Source organism: Aspergillus foveolatus, assembly GCF_047715535.1.
Source record: "Aspergillus foveolatus strain CBS 279.81 unplaced genomic scaffold BDW70scaffold_150, whole genome shotgun sequence".
Classification (NCBI taxonomy): Eukaryota; Fungi; Ascomycota; class Eurotiomycetes; order Eurotiales; family Aspergillaceae; genus Aspergillus; species Aspergillus foveolatus.
Genome location: NW_027396214.1, coordinates 2,838 through 22,777, shown reverse-complemented (window position 1 = coordinate 22,777; position 19,940 = coordinate 2,838). Strand labels below are relative to the sequence as shown.

At 50.5% G+C, this 19,940-nt stretch overlaps 7 protein-coding genes across 7 annotated transcripts; 3 read left to right on the top strand and 4 right to left on the bottom strand.

Annotated features, from left to right (window-relative positions):
- Nucleotides 1–205: 205 nt before the first annotated feature.
- BDW70DRAFT_164856 (dienelactone hydrolase family protein) lies at nt 206–1,280 on the bottom strand (the record flags this gene model as incomplete). The annotated part of the gene is made up of 2 exons (XM_073741578.1): nt 206–820; nt 1,260–1,280. The coding sequence occupies 2 exons, from the start codon at nt 1,278–1,280 to the stop codon at nt 206–208; spliced, it is 636 nt and encodes a 211-aa protein (XP_073590869.1).
- Nucleotides 1,281–2,214: 934 nt separating this feature from the next.
- BDW70DRAFT_154491 (alpha/beta hydrolase) lies at nt 2,215–3,180 on the top strand (the record flags this gene model as incomplete). Its single annotated transcript, XM_073739865.1, has 1 exon — nt 2,215–3,180. One exon carries the CDS (start codon nt 2,215–2,217, stop codon nt 3,178–3,180), a length of 966 nt encoding a protein of 321 aa, XP_073590868.1.
- A 2,789-nt stretch (nt 3,181–5,969) lies between these two features.
- BDW70DRAFT_145487 (uncharacterized protein) lies at nt 5,970–7,423 on the bottom strand. Its single transcript, XM_073738432.1, has 4 exons — nt 6,759–7,423; nt 6,714–6,720; nt 6,422–6,674; nt 5,970–6,374 (listed from the first exon to the last, which is right to left on the bottom strand). Exons 1-4 carry the CDS (start codon nt 6,971–6,973, stop codon nt 6,031–6,033), a joined length of 819 nt encoding a protein of 272 aa, XP_073590867.1. The 5' UTR covers nt 6,974–7,423; the 3' UTR covers nt 5,970–6,030.
- A 3,400-nt stretch (nt 7,424–10,823) lies between these two features.
- BDW70DRAFT_166824 (uncharacterized protein) lies at nt 10,824–12,901 on the top strand (the record flags this gene model as incomplete). Its single annotated transcript, XM_073742094.1, has 4 exons — nt 10,824–10,870; nt 10,925–11,076; nt 11,136–11,715; nt 11,774–12,901. 4 exons carry the CDS (start codon nt 10,824–10,826, stop codon nt 12,807–12,809), a joined length of 1,815 nt encoding a protein of 604 aa, XP_073590866.1. The 3' UTR covers nt 12,810–12,901.
- BDW70DRAFT_166822 (NAD(P)-dependent alcohol dehydrogenase) lies at nt 12,433–14,049 on the bottom strand (the record flags this gene model as incomplete). The annotated part of the gene is made up of 2 exons (XM_073742093.1): nt 12,433–13,825; nt 13,957–14,049. 2 exons carry the CDS (start codon nt 14,047–14,049, stop codon nt 12,887–12,889), a joined length of 1,032 nt encoding a protein of 343 aa, XP_073590865.1. The 3' UTR covers nt 12,433–12,886.
- Nucleotides 14,050–15,583: 1,534 nt separating this feature from the next.
- Nucleotides 15,584–16,492, bottom strand: BDW70DRAFT_166820 (uncharacterized protein; the record flags this gene model as incomplete). Its single annotated transcript, XM_073742092.1, has 1 exon — nt 15,584–16,492. One exon carries the CDS (start codon nt 16,490–16,492, stop codon nt 15,584–15,586), a length of 909 nt encoding a protein of 302 aa, XP_073590864.1.
- A 1,569-nt stretch (nt 16,493–18,061) lies between these two features.
- On the top strand, nt 18,062–19,440 carry BDW70DRAFT_154486 (uncharacterized protein; the record flags this gene model as incomplete). The annotated part of the gene is made up of 6 exons (XM_073739864.1): nt 18,062–18,110; nt 18,168–18,253; nt 18,286–18,351; nt 18,437–18,746; nt 18,820–18,973; nt 19,035–19,440. 6 exons carry the CDS (start codon nt 18,062–18,064, stop codon nt 19,438–19,440), a joined length of 1,071 nt encoding a protein of 356 aa, XP_073590863.1.
- Between the last annotated feature and the right edge of the window lie 500 nt (nt 19,441–19,940).

Below are 19,940 nucleotides of genomic sequence, written 5' to 3'. Positions count from 1 at the left end.
CCAACCTGTCATTATCGACCTTGGTTGAGTTCAAGAACCGTTCATATAAGTCAAAGTAATAGGATTTGTGCCTGCAATTCCTTGAAGGGTAGCACGAGTCCTTAGCCTGACCACTGGCTTTACGTGAAGCCCACTCACACAGTTACAAGCCCTATACATGAAACCACAGTGCTACGACAACATGTTTCAGAGGACCACCACACCTCTAAGCAACCTTCAGATACTCTGTAAACCAAGCAACCGCGGCATTCTTCCCCTTGACCATAGCATCCCTCTCCCCTGGTTTATTCTCATCCCCACGAATGAAGCACGCATGCACAGCACCAGGGAAATGCCGATACTCAAACGGCACATTGACCCGCTGCAATGTCTCAAACATATAACTCTTCATCTCCGCCAGATAGACAGGGTCGATCTCCGGTGCTAGAACCTGCACAGGCACAGAGACCTCATTGATATCTTTCTTTGTAAGCAAAGACGGGTGCCTAGTGGAGATGCAATCAATTAACGGTTGTCCCTGTTCCGCATGTTCCTTTGCGCCGAGTCGGAATGACGCCCATCCGCCATAGCAGTGTCCCACCGCGCGCACTTTCTTGAAGCCCAGGTCTCGCTTGAGCGCACGTGCAGTTGCGAAGATCTCTCCCTCGCGCTGCTCACGGCCGTTGCGGGCAACGAAGCCCTCCATGGCGAGCTGGTCGAATTTCGCGGCTGCAAGGAGGTCAAAGTCTAGCACTTCGCCACCAAAGTAGTCGGGGACAAAGACGGTGGCGCCGATTTCGCGCGCGAAGTGGTCGGCGAGAAGTCGGACGTTGGGAAATGTCTAGCCGAAGAGGTTGGCGATGAAAAGGATTACGACGTCAGTGTTGTCGCCGGCGATGTAGGCGTCATTGTTGGCAAGTTTGCCCGTGCGGCCGTAGGCGTGCCTGACCAGGTAAAGCCGGAGAGGCAGCACTTTGAGACAGACATGTTAAGTTGAGATTATTCTTGGAAGGTTCCGTATAGAAGACTGGTTTAACTGCGTATAGATGTTTGTTTCCCTGTAAACAGCATGGGTTTTATACTTGAAGGAAGACATCAGTAACGGAACTTCCTGCCTTCAAGCTGATTCTACTATGGGGCGGGCGTGCGACCTTATCCAGAGTGCACCTGACATGTGTGCTCACATAGCACTTGGTTTTGGGGGAGCAACTAGCACAGTAAGCACTTTAGCTCATCAGTAGCATGCCTTATACCAAGTAGAGTCAGAAGCAAAGGCTCACGCCAAGAAGGTCAGCGTCCATGATTGGGCTTAATATCATTGATTTAATCTATTTGCAGGTTGCTACAACACTATTAATACTACTTAGTAAGTTTCAACCATGGAAAGCTGAATTCTAACCAAGCCATTGATGTCTTTGCGGTGCGAACTCCGTGGCTTTACCGGTGTTTGGTAAGCTTCCTCCGCATCTTTGCGCTTCGCAATCGGAAGATGGGCTGACTGGAGCTGGAGGGGCTGGTTCGTAGTCCTGTAGCTGGAACCTCACCTGGGAGGGGGGCGCTGCCCAACCTTCAAGCAGGACACCCCGGGCCCTCGGGCTTTCGGTACTGCGGCTTACGGTAGTCCAGCTCAGAGGGATTTGAGATCCTGATTATTGATTCTAGTCTCACGGCAATGGCCTAGCATCACCGTCAGCTAATATATTTACTAGGCTGTTTTTAGCGCCCCCTGACACGCCCTTTTTCGAGAATTATGCATATTCGTGTGCCCTGCAAGTCTCGCTATTCGCGGGCTCGTGTCAATTTACCTGCATCGTGAAGCCTCCAGCTGATGGCAATATAAACCAATGAATTCTATCAAGATCTAGGCTTTATGCCAAGTTTGCTTTTATTTTTGTCAAGTTCATTTCGACCAGTACCCCAGCAAACTATGGCAAGATTACACTACTCACTGCAATCGCTTTGACCTCGCTCTGAGATGTCGCCCCCAAATGTAAAATAAAGGGCGTTGTCCGGAAATATTCTGACTGATAAGCCGTTGTGGTGTTAACGAAGGTCAATGCGTTGCAAGTACCGAGAAGCTGGACTGTGCCGCAATGCACGTATTTATTAGATAATGCAAGACAGTTGAGGATATTGTCTTGCTCTTTCCATATCAAACACAAGCTTGCGGTTAGCAACTGTACCTACTTATTCAATTTGCTACCTTTGCCTTGCTGCAGGACACCCATAACCACGATGTCATCAACTGTGCATCCAGTCCCTTACGATCCCGAGCTAGAGCTCGCTCTCTCCAACCTACCAATCCCGGCAGTGATAACTCGGGAAATGATACCGGCCATGCGCGAAGGCACAGCTAAGATCTCAACGGAGTCCATCCTCTCAGATTTTCCTGTGTCACATCGCGAGGTGCAAATCGACGGACCCAGCGGTAAGGTTACGCTGTCCATAGTTGAGAAACAGCCGGCGTCGACCACCACTGCCGCACGACCCGCCATCCTCTATATCCACGGCGGTGGCCGGATCATGGCCAACAGGTTCAGCGGCATTGCCACCGTTGCAGAGTGGGTAGCCAGCTTCGACGCTGTGGGTGTATCCATCGAATATAGCCTTGTCCCCGAGAGCAATGGGATGGTAGCACTTGATGAGTGCTACGAGGCACTCAAATGGGTCAGCGAAAGCGCTGAGCAGCTCGGGATTGATCCTCTTCGACTGATGGTTGCCGGACAATCGGCCGGTGGAGGACTCGCGGCGGGCGTTGCCCTCCTCGCGCGAGACAGAAAGGGGCCCCGAATCTGTGCGCAGCTCTTGATGTGCCCTATGCTCGATGATCAGAGTGACAGCGTCTCATGCAAGCAGTACGAGCAGACAGGTCTCTGGAGCCGCGCCTCCAATGTGATGGTCTGGTCATGCATCTTGGGCGAAGGACATTCCTCAGAGCCGAGCATCTATCTAGCACCTGCCCGAGCGGCCAACCTTGTAGACCTTCCACCGGCTTACATTGATGTTGGCTCAGCGGAGATTTACCGCGACGAGGATGTGGCTTATGCATCGAGGCTGTGGGAGCACGGAGTTCAAGCCGAACTTCATGTTTGGCCCGGGGGTTTTCATGCGTTTGATGTGATGGTGCCAGCTGCTGAAGTGTCGCAGAAGGCTATCAAATGTCGGACAGAGTGGGTTGGGAAGATTTTTAGATGTTACTGACTACATGCCTGGTTCCGTTTGCTGGATACCTACTGGATGAACGATTTGTAGATTTGTCTGTGTCACAGCATACTTTCTCGCTTTTTGGTTTATTTGAGCCTTGGCGCGGATTATATGTTGACTGTAGTCTACTTTCAATATCTGGGATTCCACAGAACTAGAACCTTGACGTAAACCAGCATGATTACCATATATACATGTGGCGTATCCCTAATATTTAGGGATTTATTGTTCGCCGTTCTCAAGGTCTTATTGGCATTCTGTTTGGCTTGCCCCTGAAGATGTAGCTCAGAGGTCAAAACCAGGATCAAAGTTGGAACTTTGAGGAGAGTTATGAGTATCATCTTTCTGTCCTTGAACTAAGTAGAATATCGACTGAGTGTTCTCTCTATTCTATGCCAACTTCCTCTGACCAACCGTAGATTTCGCTACAAGAAGTCTAGCGGGCTGAGCAGTCAGGACCGGCAGAATTGGTGCTTCATCCCATACACCGGTGTATGTCCCTGGAACGATCTACTCTCCGCCAGTTATTACCACGGTTCCAAACTATAGGCCCTGATAATTATAGTAACAACCAGAATCACTAGTCACCCGACATCCCACTCAGCCTTTGTGCATCATCAACCGGTGCTCGATCTAGACCATAAGTATCAACGTCAAAGAATGGATGGTTTTGGAGGTTACAGTGAAGGCCTTATACAACTAGCAGACACAGAAATGTCACGGTCAACGTAATAAAGTCGGGCGCTTTCATGCACCTAGACTGCGGCAACATCCGCGATATATCCAAATCCGCATATCCGCGATATGGATGTAATCTATTATCCAAATATCCGCAGCCATACGATATGGATAGTAGAAGGTATGCGCAATGCGGATTTGGGTATTTTGTGGATAGACAAACAAACCAAACATGACTATATCTGTTACTGCATAATTTATGCACGTTTTTTATGTAATATATTGTTCAAGGAGTGTATTGAGTCACAATCTAAACATGAGAATCTTGATGCCAACAATATATCAAGCTGTATTTAGAAGACTTCTAATCTGCTGCTGGCACAATACAGACTCAGGAGTATATTCAGAGATAGGTATGGAGTAGATACAACAGACAGGCTACAGAGTCAGGCTACTACCGATAACGGTGGCATGTTTATGCAACAAGGTCTGGTAGTGATATATATTTGATCCATCCCGGGAAGTGGTATCATACAGAAGCCGTGTAGTGCTGGCAAGCTTGTCAAAGCCAGAACATGTGTATATCACTGATATTAATCAGCATACTATACGTCATGTGTCAGGCTAGATTGGGTTAATCTAGCGAAAATTATGCTAGTGCGGATAGTAACAAGATATCCATATCGTATCCGCGCGGATTTGGATGTGGATAAAGATAGCAACTCAGGTGTCTGGTATCCGCATGGATAGCATTTGCTATCTGATATCCGCGGATATGCCGCAGTCTACATGCACCATCGACAGAGGTTGGATCTAAACCACGGCTATCCACAGTCACGCTTCTCAGGTTCTTCGCAACACCCACAAAGACTGTAGTACAAGATCAAGACCTTCAATACATTCATTCTTCAGTCTTTGGTTACATGACCAGATTCGACAAAAGAGGCCACCCCGTAGCTCACACATATCAGAGAAAAAACCACGACAAGGGGGAAAACAGGACCCCCTACTGCTCTAATAACTGATCTCTTACGCTTTGCTTATCGCTCATCCCCTCCACCCCATGGAGGTGGATGACTCCCCCCCAGGTGGAGCCCGTCCGGGGACTCCGTTCCTGGGTGAAGACTCCGACCTCCCCTAGGACCTACCACCCTGACCCCCCTACCCCGGAAGTTACGATGGCCGACGTCCGCATGTGCGCTGGCCACCCTCTCGGCCCCCGGGTGTACCCGGGTCCTGGTCCTGGGGCTTTCGCCAGGTTACGTCGGTTCTTTCCGAGTTAGGTGTTTTGAGGGACATGACGGGGCGGGGCACTGTGGGTAGCCCGGCAGGCAGGCAGGCAGGCAGGCAGGCTTATTCTGCTCACTCTAGTTCTTCTATACCCGGTCTGGTGCCTGCGCTGCGCGGTGCGAGCAGCCGTTCGGGAAGGAATGGAGCGTCAGCCTAGTCGTAATTACTCGAATCAACCACTAATAACATCAAAGAATGAAGGTCTGATACTCTCAATCTAGCTGCAGACCCTGGCCTTCGAGTTCGCGGACGGTCTATCCTGCGCCGACCAGTACATCGGGTATCGGGTGCATGATATCGGTAACGGCGAGAGCAACTGTGGCTACGCGGACCGCGGCCAAGGACGCATTGTCTCGTTACACGGGTCTTCAAACCAGGATGTTTCGACTGGTCGTATGGACTATACTTGGCGCTGGACATGTCTTGACGTGTGCGAATGGGAGCCAGATTACGTATTCTGGGACACGGAGTTCCAGCTGATTTGTGAGCATGATGCGTTCTTCATTGCGACCTTTACGACCGAGCCGTTTGAGATTCCGGTGCTGAGTTACGAGTGGGTTTAATGCCTGGCTGTGAAATTTGAGGTTATATAGCGTATCTAGAGTACAGCAAGTACATACGACCATAGGGTGTGGAGAACAGGGCTTCCCGTCCGCTCAGCCGTACTTAAGCCACACGCCGGCTGGTTAGTAGTATGGTGGGTGACCACATGCGAATCCCAGCTGTTGTATGTTTTTTTGGCACTCACCCAACTGACATCAGAAACAAGATATCACACCTTCATTCAAGCACACGGTGTGCTTCTATGGTATATTATGGACAACTATGTGGGCTCTAGTGACATATATATAGCACCTAGCTTCTTGACTTTCGCTGAGATCATTGACTGGAACGATTCTCTTCAATAATATGCTCGACATGCAGGTCCCGAAGACAAAACTCGACGCCTGCACCAGAGCAAAACGACTCAATAGTGTCTTTGAAGCTAGCATACTCCGGCAACATGTCTGGTATAGGGCGCGGTCTGAGGATCGACTCCTCGGTTGACTGCTCCTCGGACATCCAATCGCTCGTGATCTCCACGTACCTCAGAAAAAGGCAATGGGGGTTCTCGCCTGAGAGCAAGATTGCAAACCCATTAGCTGATTCCTCTATTTGGGCTCTCTGCATGCCATCAATGATTAGTGTCTCGAGTGAAGGGGGTAGCACGTCTTTTAGTGTATCTTTGATGCCTCTTCCCCAGCTCCCCACTGTTCCCAGTCCACAATACTGGTAGACCTTAGACGGAGTTTCTTGAGAGCTGTAAAGTCCACAAATGACCTGATATAATCCCAGCCATAATATTTGCTGCCTGTTAATTTATTATAAGCCAGTACGATTTCCTGCAGGCTGTTCCGATGCTTGTGAAGTAGTGAGTAGAGTTGTGATGCATAAATGTTCTTGTCTTCTGAATAGTTGGGTTCAGAATGCTCGAAAACGAAGGACTCGAGTCTCTTGGATGTGTTAATAAGATCAGCAAATCCCTTTCAAGAACAACTTAATTAAAGGTCGATATGAGTCACGCCGGAGCTGCCAGTATTGCCAGGAGTATATCAGCAGTATCAAACTTGTTATCATTGGTATTAGAGTCATTATTATTATCCCTGTCGCAGATCATTTTGCCATGAAACGAGTGCAGTGAAGTAAGTCGGAAGATTGGAAGAACATGGTAAGCTCCAATGCCACTTTGCGCATCCCACCATTCCAGGGTGATTTCTCTGAGATTCGATAGAGGCATATTTGACTGGAGGTGCTTATCTGTGTACGCAATCCTACCCAGCATATTGAGAGTGTGATTGGAAAAATCATGATCTTGCACCCAAAGGCTTTCCAGATTCAGCAGGAGATGCAAGAGAAGAGTCAGAAAAGCATTATTAGCCTCGTCAATTTGCAATCCCCGTTCCCAGGCAGATAAGTTGCTGCCAGGACCAAAGATCACTACTAGGAGCGCATGGATTGGCTCCTGGTCATAACACACGCTGGAAGTAGGCCGCCAGCAATTGTACACATGCAAGGTGCGCACTTCTCGCGCAAACTGTGGATTTGAAATAAATTTATTTATGAGATGATATAGGTGTCCATTGTGGTTTTTCAATAGGTCAAGCAATTTGAAGACCTTGGTAGGAGCAGTTGATAAAAGGCATGGCAACAGTAGGCGAGATGGAGAGTATCTGTGTGGTCATTAAGATAGCTTGCTATTAAAAGCAGTAGCTCAGCTGATAGTGTAGAGAACATAATTGTTGCAGAAGGACTGGGGTGTGGTCTTGAAGGTAGATATTTTGGATTCTGCAATTGTAGCAACGACCACTCAGGCAGTACTAGGCTGCCAAGACTGCCCACAGTCTGCCGTAGCCAACTCGTCCCTTTTATGCCCAATAATAAAAAGGCAAATTAAACTTTTCCCTCCCTAACATGGTTGGCAAGCGAGCTGCGCATGTAAGCGAGCTGCGCACCCAACCACCTTTTTACTATATTTTGATCCTTTAATTAACCATAACGCCTTTAGATTAATTATTCTCTATTTGGACAAGCATTCTTTTTCTGCCCGATTCTATTACAGGTACTACATTTAGGTAATGCCCGTGCCTTTGCTGCTTGTGCACCTTCTGCTGGTGGCCTGCGTGGACCAGGTATTGCCTGGAAGAAAGCATTATGAGCTTCCCCAAGCTCTGTTGCCTCTTGTACGGATAGGCCATTATCATGAGTTATCCATCTATTTGTACGAGCTTGCTTTTGCCTTTGCGTGGCATTTTCAGCACGTAGCACCCTATTCTCTTGCTCCAGTAGATTTCCCTTTTGCATTGCAATTTGACAGCCTTTAATAAGCTGGTTTAAGGCATTATAGGATGGTGATTGTGGGCTTTTTAAGCGCTGTTTAAGAAGCTCTGAGTGAGGATGCTAGCTTCAGAAGCTTATCAACATTTGCTGGTATATATGGGCAAAAAGTGGTTGACTGGCTGCCACGGTTTCTGGGGGGTGTTGTCACAGGCTATGGCCTGGATCTTAGCTGTCGGCCATGTCCTCAACCTGGTTCTAAATAGGGTCTCTGCAACATCAGCGTACAGCCTCGGATTTGCGGCCTCGTAGGAAAAGAGATCCGTCCTCGTAACGTCGGGAAAGAGATCCGTCGGCATGCAAGTCCGGGAAGTCGGAAGTCTTGACGTATGATTGGGAAAGGTTGATAAAGGGAGGAGGAAGATATCTGCGCTTCTATCTCCTGTTTCTTTCTCTAAGCTTGTGATACTCGTTTATACAGGACAGCAAGTTGAAATAATACTGCCTACGCCCGTTACAGGTGTAGGCGTACAAGCCTGAATACTAAGCTCTGAAAGCACTGGTTCAGGATTCAATGACACTAGTCCTGCTGCTCGGAAACTGTTTCTGATTGTATCCAGTTTAAATGTGCTGATTCGAGCTTGTGGATAGGCTGCAAGGAAATCAAGTTTATCAATATGGCTGATGCCAAGCCGCATTTTCTGGTCAACCAAGCCAGTGTACGAGCGCTTCAAAACAGCAAAACATCCAATATCAAGTGGTTGTAGAAGATGGGAGGAATGTGCCGGAATGCAGAGTGGTATGATATTATGATCTGTACAGATTTGATCAAACTCTGGTGTAAGATGGTTTCCATGGCCATCAAGAACTAGAAGTCAATATCTTCCGCGCGTATGATTATCTGTTGATGGGGATCAACTGCTTCTGAAGCCAGCGAAGGCTAATTTTATTGGTTGTCCATCCATCCATACTAACTTCAAATTGCCAGTCAGGGGGAAGGTCTGTAGACCATGCTTGGTTGTACTGCTTGCCCTTGAAAATAAGTGTTGGTGGAAGTGCCCATCCAGAAGCGCTGATTGACTTAATTGCAGTAACCCATTCATGGTTTCCTGGCTGTAGAACTGGTCTTCGGCCACAGTATTCTGACCTGGTAATTAATTTCTGATGTGCGCAAAAGCCCATTGCAAAGCCAGTCTCATCAAAGTTATAGATATTGTCTGGTAGGATCCCGTATTGTTTGATTGTGGCTTGTATGGTGTTAAAACATGCTTGAATAACCTTTGGATTCTCTTGCTTTGCTCGCTGGCAGTCATACTGCCTAGGCAAGCGAGACTCAAGCTCTGGATGGCGTCGGGTATAATTATATACCCATTTCTGGCCGACAGTCTGGATTGGGGTGGAACCACGCTTTGCCAGCAGAATATTGGCCATTTCTCGTACATGAGCTTTTGTAGGAGCTGCCCCGCGTAGATCCAAAGATAAGATCCACTGCTTAAGCACTTCCTCTTCAATGTCTGTCAATTTATGACCATTTGCGCGAGATTCGGCGCGATTTGTAGTCCCGTGTAGTCGCGTACGTAGTGTAGATTCAGGCACATTAAAGCGACGTGCTGCCTCGCGTATTGACATGACCTCTTTTTTTTATAGGAGGTACAGCCAGTAATAGCTGACCTTCCTTCTAATGATGATTTTCGCTTGAACTAACGCGAACTCGGGGCATGGTGGCTGATGGAAGATAGATGACCGCGTCGGCATGTAAAAAAGTGGTTGGGTGCGCAGCTCGCTTACATGCGCAGCTCGCTTACCAACCACGTTATTATCATACTTCTTCACTGTGCTGTGCACTGCACCGCGCATGGGTGTCCGTAAATTGACCAAGATATATATCGTTGCACGGAACAACCTCAAATAATGCTATTAAGTAAAGTAAGATTACTTGATCTTAATCATGTAGCTTTAGATCATGAAGCTTTAGAACCACAGTATCATCCCTTTCCTGGTAAAATAATGAGGTGAATTGTAACAGTGCTAATTCTCCATCATCTATTAGCTACAGTGCAGTGCTTCGACTCCTACCCACTTGATCCTCTCACTGCATCATACCCAAATAATCACTTTATCTTCATTCAGTACCAGACCCGTCGGCCTCACTGCTATCCAGTTGACAGAGGGCTCAGCAGCAGGTAGATGCTCCCCATGGATACAATAAGCAACACGCCTCAGGTTGGAGCAATCCTCCTTCAGACTTGGGTTCCAGATGCATAGATCTTCGAACGTTATTCCGTAAATTGACCCAACGCGGTTCCAAGTGTTCATTGTATGGGCCACGTACTACTACCGACGAGGTAGACTCTGACCTGGGATGACAATGCTTTACCTACCTCATAGCACTGTGGAGGAATACCGCTGGGGGCAGGCGCAGGCGCTGTTGTATAAGTCGAGCCTGCTTGGTCGTGGTCGTTTGATTCCCGGCCCGTGCTTCAATCACTCCAGTTATACAGGGTAAATGTCCAAGGGGACGCCTACTACGGTGGTCAGTCAAAGGAGCCTGCTTCCCAGTCCTAGATTTATGAAAATCTGGTTGAGAGATGCCAATTCTGCTAATCCAAGCATGGCTAGTTTAGTGCTAGCATCGGGCTCGATTATTTCAAACTAAACGATAAAAAGAGAGCCGAATCGTAATTATACGTATATGACCATGAATAGCGTTATATGATAAGCGAAGATCTCATCATGAGTTGTAGAGAATCGGTCAGACACGGCCCGATAGTTGCATCCACCGGGCCATAAGCGCCGATAACGGCAGACCATACCTGTAACTCCCCGCATTATCCCACCACAAGACAGCCGACATAGACATGTCCGAACCGTCATCAGCATCGACGCATCGGCCAACTTCATCGGCGTAAGCTCCTCGAGCCTCAGCTTAATGATATACTAGCAGCTAAGCCGCATCTAGATGCCTCGCGTGTCGACAGCGCAAAACCAAATGTGACCGACGCCAACCGGCCTGCAGCTTTTGTCGGAGATACGACTTCGAATGCACCTATCTTCCTTCGCAAAAGGCCGGGCTTCGCGCTGGCTACGTGTCTCAGTTGGAAAAACGTATCGGTACGTCACTTGATTTAATGATGCTTCATGGAACAATCCGAGGTCTAATGGCCGGATAGCGGGATTGGAAGCCCGTTTTGAAGCTTTTCAGCAAGAAGTGAAGGATTGTCTTCCTCAACGTGGGCATTCTGGGACGGAACCTGCACCTGCTTCCCCCGCCCTGCAGCAGGATACCGGAGACATAGGCGGGCCGCAGTCTTTCCCAGCCGCGGGTGCGATTCGCGATGACTCTGGGCCGGGGAGAGATCATCCTGCGCCGCCAAGCCAGAAGCTCACAGCAAAAATGGCAGCTGAGCACTGCACCATCTGGTTTGAACGATACCACCCCTGGTTCCCGATTCTACACCAGCCCAGTGTCGTGGAATACTGCCAGAGTTGGGACCCCAACGATCATGCCGGTGCCATTTCGCTCACGGTACAGGCAATCGTGTCTGTGGTCTTAGTCGACCCAACGGGGGATACAAGCTTAACTGAGGTCCAACGCAGGAAATGGTCGCGAAGGTTACGGGACGAGGTCCTCCTAGCCGCTATGCATAATCTCTCCATGGAAGGCTTGCAGGCGCTGTTGATTGTGAGCATCGTGGAGTACGGAGAAGGGAGGCTATCGGAGTTTTGGAACTTGATGGCGCTCTGCAAGAGGTGAGCAGCCCTGAACAAGGCCCTCGTGATCAGTTTCAATGTCTGACAGTGGCGAAAGGGTCAGCACGCAGCTCGGACTGCGCGACCTCGTCGCTCATCACTGCCAGAACTTTGGCGTCTCTTTGTCGCGGGCACCACCACGAATGCTGTCGATCCCGGCAACCGCTATCGAACTGGAGGAGAAAATCCGCGCCTTCTGGGCGGCAGAAGCACTCGACTCGGTGTCGACCTTGGGCGTCGCGTGGAACTTGGGCGTCTCAAAGCCCGATCTGACGGCCAGCTTGCCGTGCAGTGATGACATTTGGGGCTTTCCTGAATCATTGATCTCAACGTATAGATTTGGGGGGGTTGACTCACCCTCGTGCTTCTCGCTGTTCGTGCGGCTGATAACCCACGATCTATGGCCCTTCCACGACTTCCTGCAGCAGTCGTACGGGATTCAATCGGATTCGGATCCCTCGTCCCGGCAAAGAGAGTGCATGGCCGTTGACCAGCACCTGATCGAATGGCAGCGTTACTTCCAGCAAATGCTCACCGTCAATACGCCGCCGTTCACCGATTTATACTCAAACGGTTCCCAGATTCAGCATCCCACCACCATCCTTATTCAGTGCACTGTCGACAGCGTCATCATATCTCTCTACCAGCGCTATTTGATCCCGGCAGCGCAGCTTGACACGGCGAACTGGACTCCCGAGCCATGGCAACATGCTGCCGACCGCTGCCAGCAGAGCTGCGATCACATGGCGGAGGTTCTGCGCAATGCGAGTGATCTCATTCTACAAAATATTAACCCGCTCATAATTTACAGCATTTTTGTCGCGGGCCGCTTCTCGATCACCTTCCATTATACCGTTGGCGCTGAGATCCCATCCAAGACGCATTTCCTCATCTACGCCCTCACTGTGTGTGGGCAGCGATGGCCGTTGGCGCGCCAGCTGCGACGGGTCCTGGAAGCGGCCATGTGGGAGCGGAATGCCTCTGCGTCTACGACGACACCACTGCCCACAGAATTCTACGACCTGCAGTATCACGCTTTAGATATCGCGGAGGCGTTGAAGAGATGGGCCGAGGCTACTGCTGCGTCAGCTTGATGGCGCTTAGCAAAGTACATAGCGCATTGTTTGTGTCTGGTTTACCTGAGTGTAGTAGACATTCACGATATAATATTCTAGTCACGTACCCCCTCGATGAGGTTCTTGATCCCCTCACCACGGCCCGTCATCTCCCAAGCCTCCGTCACCCGGTAGAATGGAGTAACAGTACTGATCAGAGGCTTCAAAACGACCAGCCGGCGCTCTACAACCTCGACCGCTAGAGCGAAATCGTCCGCGCCGTAGCGAAAGGAGCCCATAACTCGCAGCTCTTTCTCCGACAGTGCAAGCATCGGAACCCGCGGCTTCGACTCTCCCAGCCCTGCCTGCACGTAGCTCCCTCCCGGTCTAACGAGGTAGATCCCCAACTGGATGGACGACTGCGCTCCCGACGCCTCAATCACCGCATCTACGCTGCCTTCATCGAGATCGAATCTGTGCTTAATTGCCACCGCATTCTCCTCTGCTGTAGCACTCTTATCAAGCAAATACGCCTCAACCCCCAAATACTCGCGCGCAAAATCAACCCTGGCCTCTACAATATCGAAAAGGATGGCTCTGTGAGCTCCGAATACCCTCACCGCGACCGCCGCACAAAGCAAGCCTACGGTCCCGCACCCGGTGACAATCACAGTCTCGCCCGGCTTTATCTGGGCGAGCCGGGCCCCATGCACTGCGACAGCTAGAGGCTCGAGTAGTACAACTTCCTGGAGGCTGATCCGGTCGGCCGCTACACGGTGCACGAAGTCCTCGGGCGCTTTCCAGAACTTGCACAGCAGGCCGTGCGTGTTTGGCGGCGCGGCGGCGAACCGCACATGCGGGCATAGGTTATATCGGCCTTCTTTGCACCTGTCGCAACGCCGGCACGGGTGGCCCGGCTCGATCGCGACTCGGTCGCCCACTTTCACCCTCGTGACTGATGTCCCCACAGCCGCGACGGTGCCGGATGCTTCGTGGCCCATTACCAAGGGAGCCGTAATGTGAGTCTGGATGCCTCCGTGTCGCCAGAAGTGGACCTGTAGTCTCATGAACAGCGATCGTTAGCGGATCCAAGACGCTCATCCCGTCATCAACAGCCGGTGGGCATAGTTACTAGCTGGGAAGAACTCACATCACTGCCGCAAACCCCCACGAATTCAATGCGAACCAAAACCTCGTGCGGATCTGTCAGCTCCGGCACGGGCTGGTCTTCGATTTCGGCTTTGCCTGGGCCATGCAAGAAGCAGCTGGGGTTCCGCATTTCCTTGAAGTGCTCGGGTGCAGCCATTTTGATTTGTCCGGTCTGCCACCTCCAAAATGCAGAGGAAAGCGCGTCTGTTTGGGGTTTAAGTAGCCGTTCGAGTCGGGCCGTGTGATTGCGGTTTTTTGTGGGCTGCGGACCATCTTGAAAGCTATGTCTGCGGACGGAAACATAGGAAGTCCCTGCAAGGCATATGGAACAGACTTGACTTTCGCCCATGCCACATTCAGCTGATACCTGTAGCGGCAATCCAATTCCCATTGCTCGGTTCGCGCCAGTGCTCACCCATTTCGATTGAACCTATCCCAGCCCGCCTCTTTGAATGCACCGTTATATTATGATTGGACAGTATCTGGCCGTCTGCACTCTCATGTGTGATACCAATAAATATCCCAAGCGCTAGAAGCCGGTCAAATACCGTCAGCCCTCGCTAAAACATTGTTCATACTCATGAGCGTATCTTACTTGATCCCAGCCTTGAACGGCGGCGCCAATGGAACAGACAATAATCGTGGCCCAGAGGACGAAAGGTTGGTGCCATCTACGCATCGTCTCACCGCGGAGGGGGTACTAAATTCTGGATGAGGTTGTCAGCAGTGCAGCATCTAGAAAAGCATAACGAACAAGATATCATTGGGGCTGGCAAACGAACTTACCGGCGTTGTTATGAGCGAACTCTAGTCGTACCACATGTTCCAGGTGTTGCTCGCGATCAGGTTCGTCTTCAGCAGCACCAGGGTGGCCCATGGTTTGTCCAAGGAGGTTTTTTGTCTTTTTTTTGGTTGGACTTGAGAGAGTCTGTATTCAAGGCGACGGAGTTCCTTCTGTTGCACACTCCTACCAACGAAGGACAATGCACAATTTAAAAATCCACCACCCAAGCCATCCCAGAGGGGAACCGGGGGTTGCATGATGTTGAAGCTGAATTTGCTCCCCATGGGGAACTCCACTCTACTACAAGTGAGGCTCGAGTGGAGCATTGACGACTTCAGCGGCCGAACATGGCCCGACTCCTCTAGTGACCATTCTGTTCGTTAGACGCCGCTCTGGTTCCCAGTGGGAACACAATCGCCCTGGAAAGATGAGAGAGCGTCGTCGAGACAGACGACTCGGCCTAGGCTAGTGAGGTTTGGAGTTAAAAAAGCGAGGACTAGGCCGGACGGCTGGACTGTAGATGAGCCTAATAGGGCCATTTTTCGGCCTTCGACTGCCGACGTCAATCATCGAACTGGGATGCGGTCCAATCCCTCCAGAAACCGGCGCTGAACCTCTGACCGCGGCCAAATATGTGTGCGTATTCCGCAAAATGTCCAAGTATGATAAAAGCTTGGACGCGGAGTGTGGACTACGGAGAATCTCTGCTCTTACAGCCAAATTCTTACCATGGGTCAATGCAGCACAGGAAGACTAAATTTCATGCAATACGTCTAGGTTGATAGCATTGCACCTGCAGCTAAATGAATGATACCCCACCGTGAAGCAGAATCCTTTCGACTATTATCCGCCTCGCCATCTACCAAAACCGATCGATAGCTCAAAATATCGTCAAACCGCCATCAACGAGGATGTCCGCGCCGGTAATATAGCTACCAGCTGGACTACACAGCAGAATAACAGCCCCAGTTATCTCCTCTGGCTGGCCCATACGGCCGTACGGCAGCCGGGTCATCCATGCGCGCCTGTGTTGCTCCAGAGTATCACCTTCATTCAAAATGGTATCCATGTAACCCGGACTAATGCTGTTAACGCGAATTCCGTACCGCGCCCACTCCGCCGCCAGGGAGCTTTTCGCAGATATCAACGCTGCTTTCGACGCATTATAATGCACCTGGGGTTGCGGGAAGTTCGCAACGTGAGCGGAGATGCTGGCCATCAAAATAATACTGCCTCCTGTGCCGTTCGTCGCCATGGACTTGGCCGCGGCCTGCGCAACGAGGAATGCGCCGGTGGTATTCACCTCAAACATGCGCCGCCAGTCCTGAGGCTGGAGATCTAGCGCGTGCACAGCATGCGTGGTGCCCGCAAAGCAAAGGGCGATGTTGATAGCACCCCCAAGGTCGGCCTCGGCCTTCAAAACGGCGTTGGCCACTAGTTCGGCATCCGTAACGTTGACTTGTGTGAAGGTGATCCTGGCATGCGGAAAGTCCTCTTGAAGCTGGTGGACGATCTTCTCGCCTTCAAAGGGATGGATGTCGAAAATAGCGAGTCCTTGGAGCCCGTGTTCAAGGAGGGCTCTGCAGGCAACGGAGCCGATGTCGCCGGCTCCGCCGGTTACAATGGCGTTACCCTTGACTGAAAAACGAAGCCTAGCCCGCTCTGAAGGCGGCAGGTCTTGATCGAGGGTTGCTGGTGGCGCGGTTTGGGATGAGGCTGAGCCATCGCTCAGGACCATAAATGGAGGAGCACGAGACTCGGTGTTGACCTTGGGCCGCGGAAGAGCCATTTTCTTTTCTTGTAGACGGATAATAGACTAGATAATAAAGGCAGTGAACGGGCAACGCGAAAGATGGAGCGCTCTACTGAGTTACAGGCTGGACATCTTGATATAGAAACTCCTGGTGGCTCCGGTGCGCTTCGGCCAGACAAGGCGCTGGGAGCGTCAGCTTTCTCGCGCATAACAAAGTCGGCGCATCGGTGTGGGGTGAGAGCATTGGTGCAGATTCCCCGTAGACGCTTTTTAGAATTAACCGAGCTTCGGAAACTCCGATATGGTCTTTCTGGGGTGAAGTCATACGGTTAACTAACCATGTCTTCGGCCCTCCTCATGAACCGCCCCATACCTCCATCCGCTAGTCGCCTCCCAAGGAACAGTTCGGAAACCCTTCACCACCTCATTAGCTGTCTTTGGTATCAACAGTACTTTGTCGCTGGCGGCTATGGTCCTGCCAACAGGTACGAGCTTCTGATGTGTCCCGGTCTAGATTATCAGCACCATGTATGTGGCGCCTGTCGCTTACTCAAACGTACCCTTATGATGTCAGTTCTGGCAACCTGACTGAAGCAGCGTTCTGGGTGTATGCACAGCAGGATGTCGCAATGCCATTAGTACACATATGCCCCTACAATGCTTGCGCCTGAGGCATTGTGATGTTACATGGGCTGCTGTAGAACACCGAGACGACCGCCTAGCAAATCAAATTCCTTTGGCTGTTGTTGCTTCTGACAACTTTGCTCTTGATACCGGCTGGCTAACTATTGCTTGGTTCTACTGGCTGATATATCCCCGCTTATAGTGCACGTTTGCGGAAACGCCTACGGCGTAGTAGGCTAGGGCTGGTTAGTAACTCAACAGGCTGCTATTGTAGCTTCATCATGACCTCCGAAACGGCGTTGTCTGATATTCCTTGTTAGGCTCAGTGGTGCTAAGTACGATTAGTGGAAGAACTTTGTATTTCTTGGTATCAGCAATCTCATCGCCAATTTGATGGTCTGGGCGCTGTTTCCGGAGGGCAATGGCCGCACACTAAAGGACATAAAACGGCACAACGGTGCTAAAAGGCTGACTCCGGTGTTGATTTTGACATTAACCATGAGAAGGAATTGAGTAGTCGAGGACTTGGGAGTCTGTAAGCCAGTAGACACTTTGTGTTTACGTATTATTAGAAATCATCTTTGTCACTCTCAGAGATACAGAAAACTTCGCAATGAAGAATCAATTGAAGGACGCCAGAGCAGGGCCCTTAGTTACCAATCGCGAAGGCAACCGATGGCAGGACATCAAACGTCCGCGTTGCATGAGAGTCAACCCATCGATCGAGAAGTTGCTCGTCCTGATCTTCCTCGCTCTACCCATTTAACATGCACATTGATACGAATCGATATCTTGTTTATCAGCGAGATAGCAACGCCATATTAACCGAGTGTCACAGAAATGAAACAGCCCTTCGGTCCGTCTAGTTCCTAGGTCGGCCCGTCTTCGCCCGCCACGGTCCTTGGACCTCCAACCCTCGGTCTGCTGCTATCAGCGTAGAACTCGCGTTGGAAGAGCCTGACCCGGCACGAGACTGACAAGATGGTCAGTACTAAGGTTCAAAGTTGGCTTGAGCGGCTCGAAGAGCAAGGCACGTCTTCTATTGTGTTCGCAAGAGATATTTGCGACCATTAACTTCTCTCTGCAGTCAATGTGGGCGTCGATTGGATGGATCCAGCCTTTATTCAAGAGCTTCCCATTGTCCCCCTCGACATGACCAGCAATCAGATCCATGTCCACGCCCAATTAGAAAACCCTGCCAATAGGAAACTATTACGGATGTCATCCGGGAGTATAAAGATCGTGGATGGTTAGCCACTTACACTCGAATTGTATGTGACCCAGAGGCCACAGACCTTCGAGCACCTTGACATTATACAACCCGCTAACAAGCTGTTTCCCTTCAATGCATCACAGGCGGTCTTGTTATGCAAGAAAGCTATTGATCATATCCAGGGCCGTGTCCTGCTCCAGACCTCGCCCTCTTATGCATACGATGGCCAGGAAATCCTTGAGCATGCTAGGCTCTACGCAAGCGAGTTTGAATCCGTGGGTATTCCCAAAGATCGTTTTTGCATCAAAATTCCCAGCACAGGTCCAGCCCTGAGTGTGTGCCCGATCCTGGAGGCCGAGGGTATCCGCACGTTGGGTACAGCGGTTTTCTCCCTGGTCCAGGCGGTTGCGGCTTCCCAGGCCGGTTGCCTATACATAAGTCCGTATTTCAATGGTATGTTAAATATACTTCAGGTAATGAGACTTGGTTTTTTCTAGCCTGCTCTAACAAAGGGCTTTCTCTGAAGAGGTTCGGGCGAATGTTGACCTGGACCTCTGGCCGAACGTGGACGATCCTGCAACACAACACACCATGTCAGCCCGGATTGTGCAGATGCTAGAAACATTCCGCCGACTCTACAGAGAATCAGGCAAGCCACAGCCGCTTACCAAAGCTGCCAAGTATGTCTGAACCTACCCCACACCGTGCCAGACCCAATCCGTTAACTTACACTCGAGTCAGCTTCATCAGCGTAAAGGAGGCCCTCGCGCAGGGTGAACTGGGCGTGCATTCGGCCACAATCTCACGAGAAGTTCTATCCGAGCTTGTCCAACTCCCTTATGATGGTACAAGGAAATACGGGCCAAGAGGAGCCCAGAAGCCGTCGTACCCGGAGCACCAGAATTCCGTGACACCGAAGCGCCTCCAGCACCTGGCAGGTGCAGATCCGCTTGCTGCTGCGTGTTGGCATGGGAAGCTTGCGAGCACGGAGGTGGACTACTTGGCGAACAATGGTATGAAGCTAGACAATGCCATCAAGGAGGACACAATTGCCAGCGCACGCCTGGAGGATGCTCTTCAGCTGTTCATCAAAGTTGAAAGCGAGAGCAAGACATTGATTCAGAAGATTCTCTTGGAGATAGACTAGCCAAGTACACCCGGAGGGACCTCATACCAGATATATATTGCATTTCACTCCGGGTTTTACTGAAAAAGAGGTAGGGAGGAAGTGTGGTTATGAGGATATATCGAGGGGGCAATTAGGGACAAACTAAATCTTCCGGTGAGGCAAGAAACCAGGAGCCCGCACTGAGTTTATAGCCGCTCGGAAGGATTTTGATAAGAAGACAGCTGACGATCTCTCCAATGAACCATGAACCGGAATAGGCGTTAGTAGATGGAGCATGCCGCGAACAACACTAAACTCATAGAAAAAGCACAATCCACAGCGATGACCATGGGGTCTGCTTCGATTCAAGTGTCATTGGGGCGGGTATGAACAGCCAGGATGTTTCTTGTTTACGCCGCAACTAGGGAGCAGTAGCTGGGACGGCTAGTTTGTATCCTCACTCGCACAAGCCTAGAGACTAAGTGGTGGGTTGGAAAATAAGCCCGATAGATAGGATAATAAGACCACATGCTACGTTC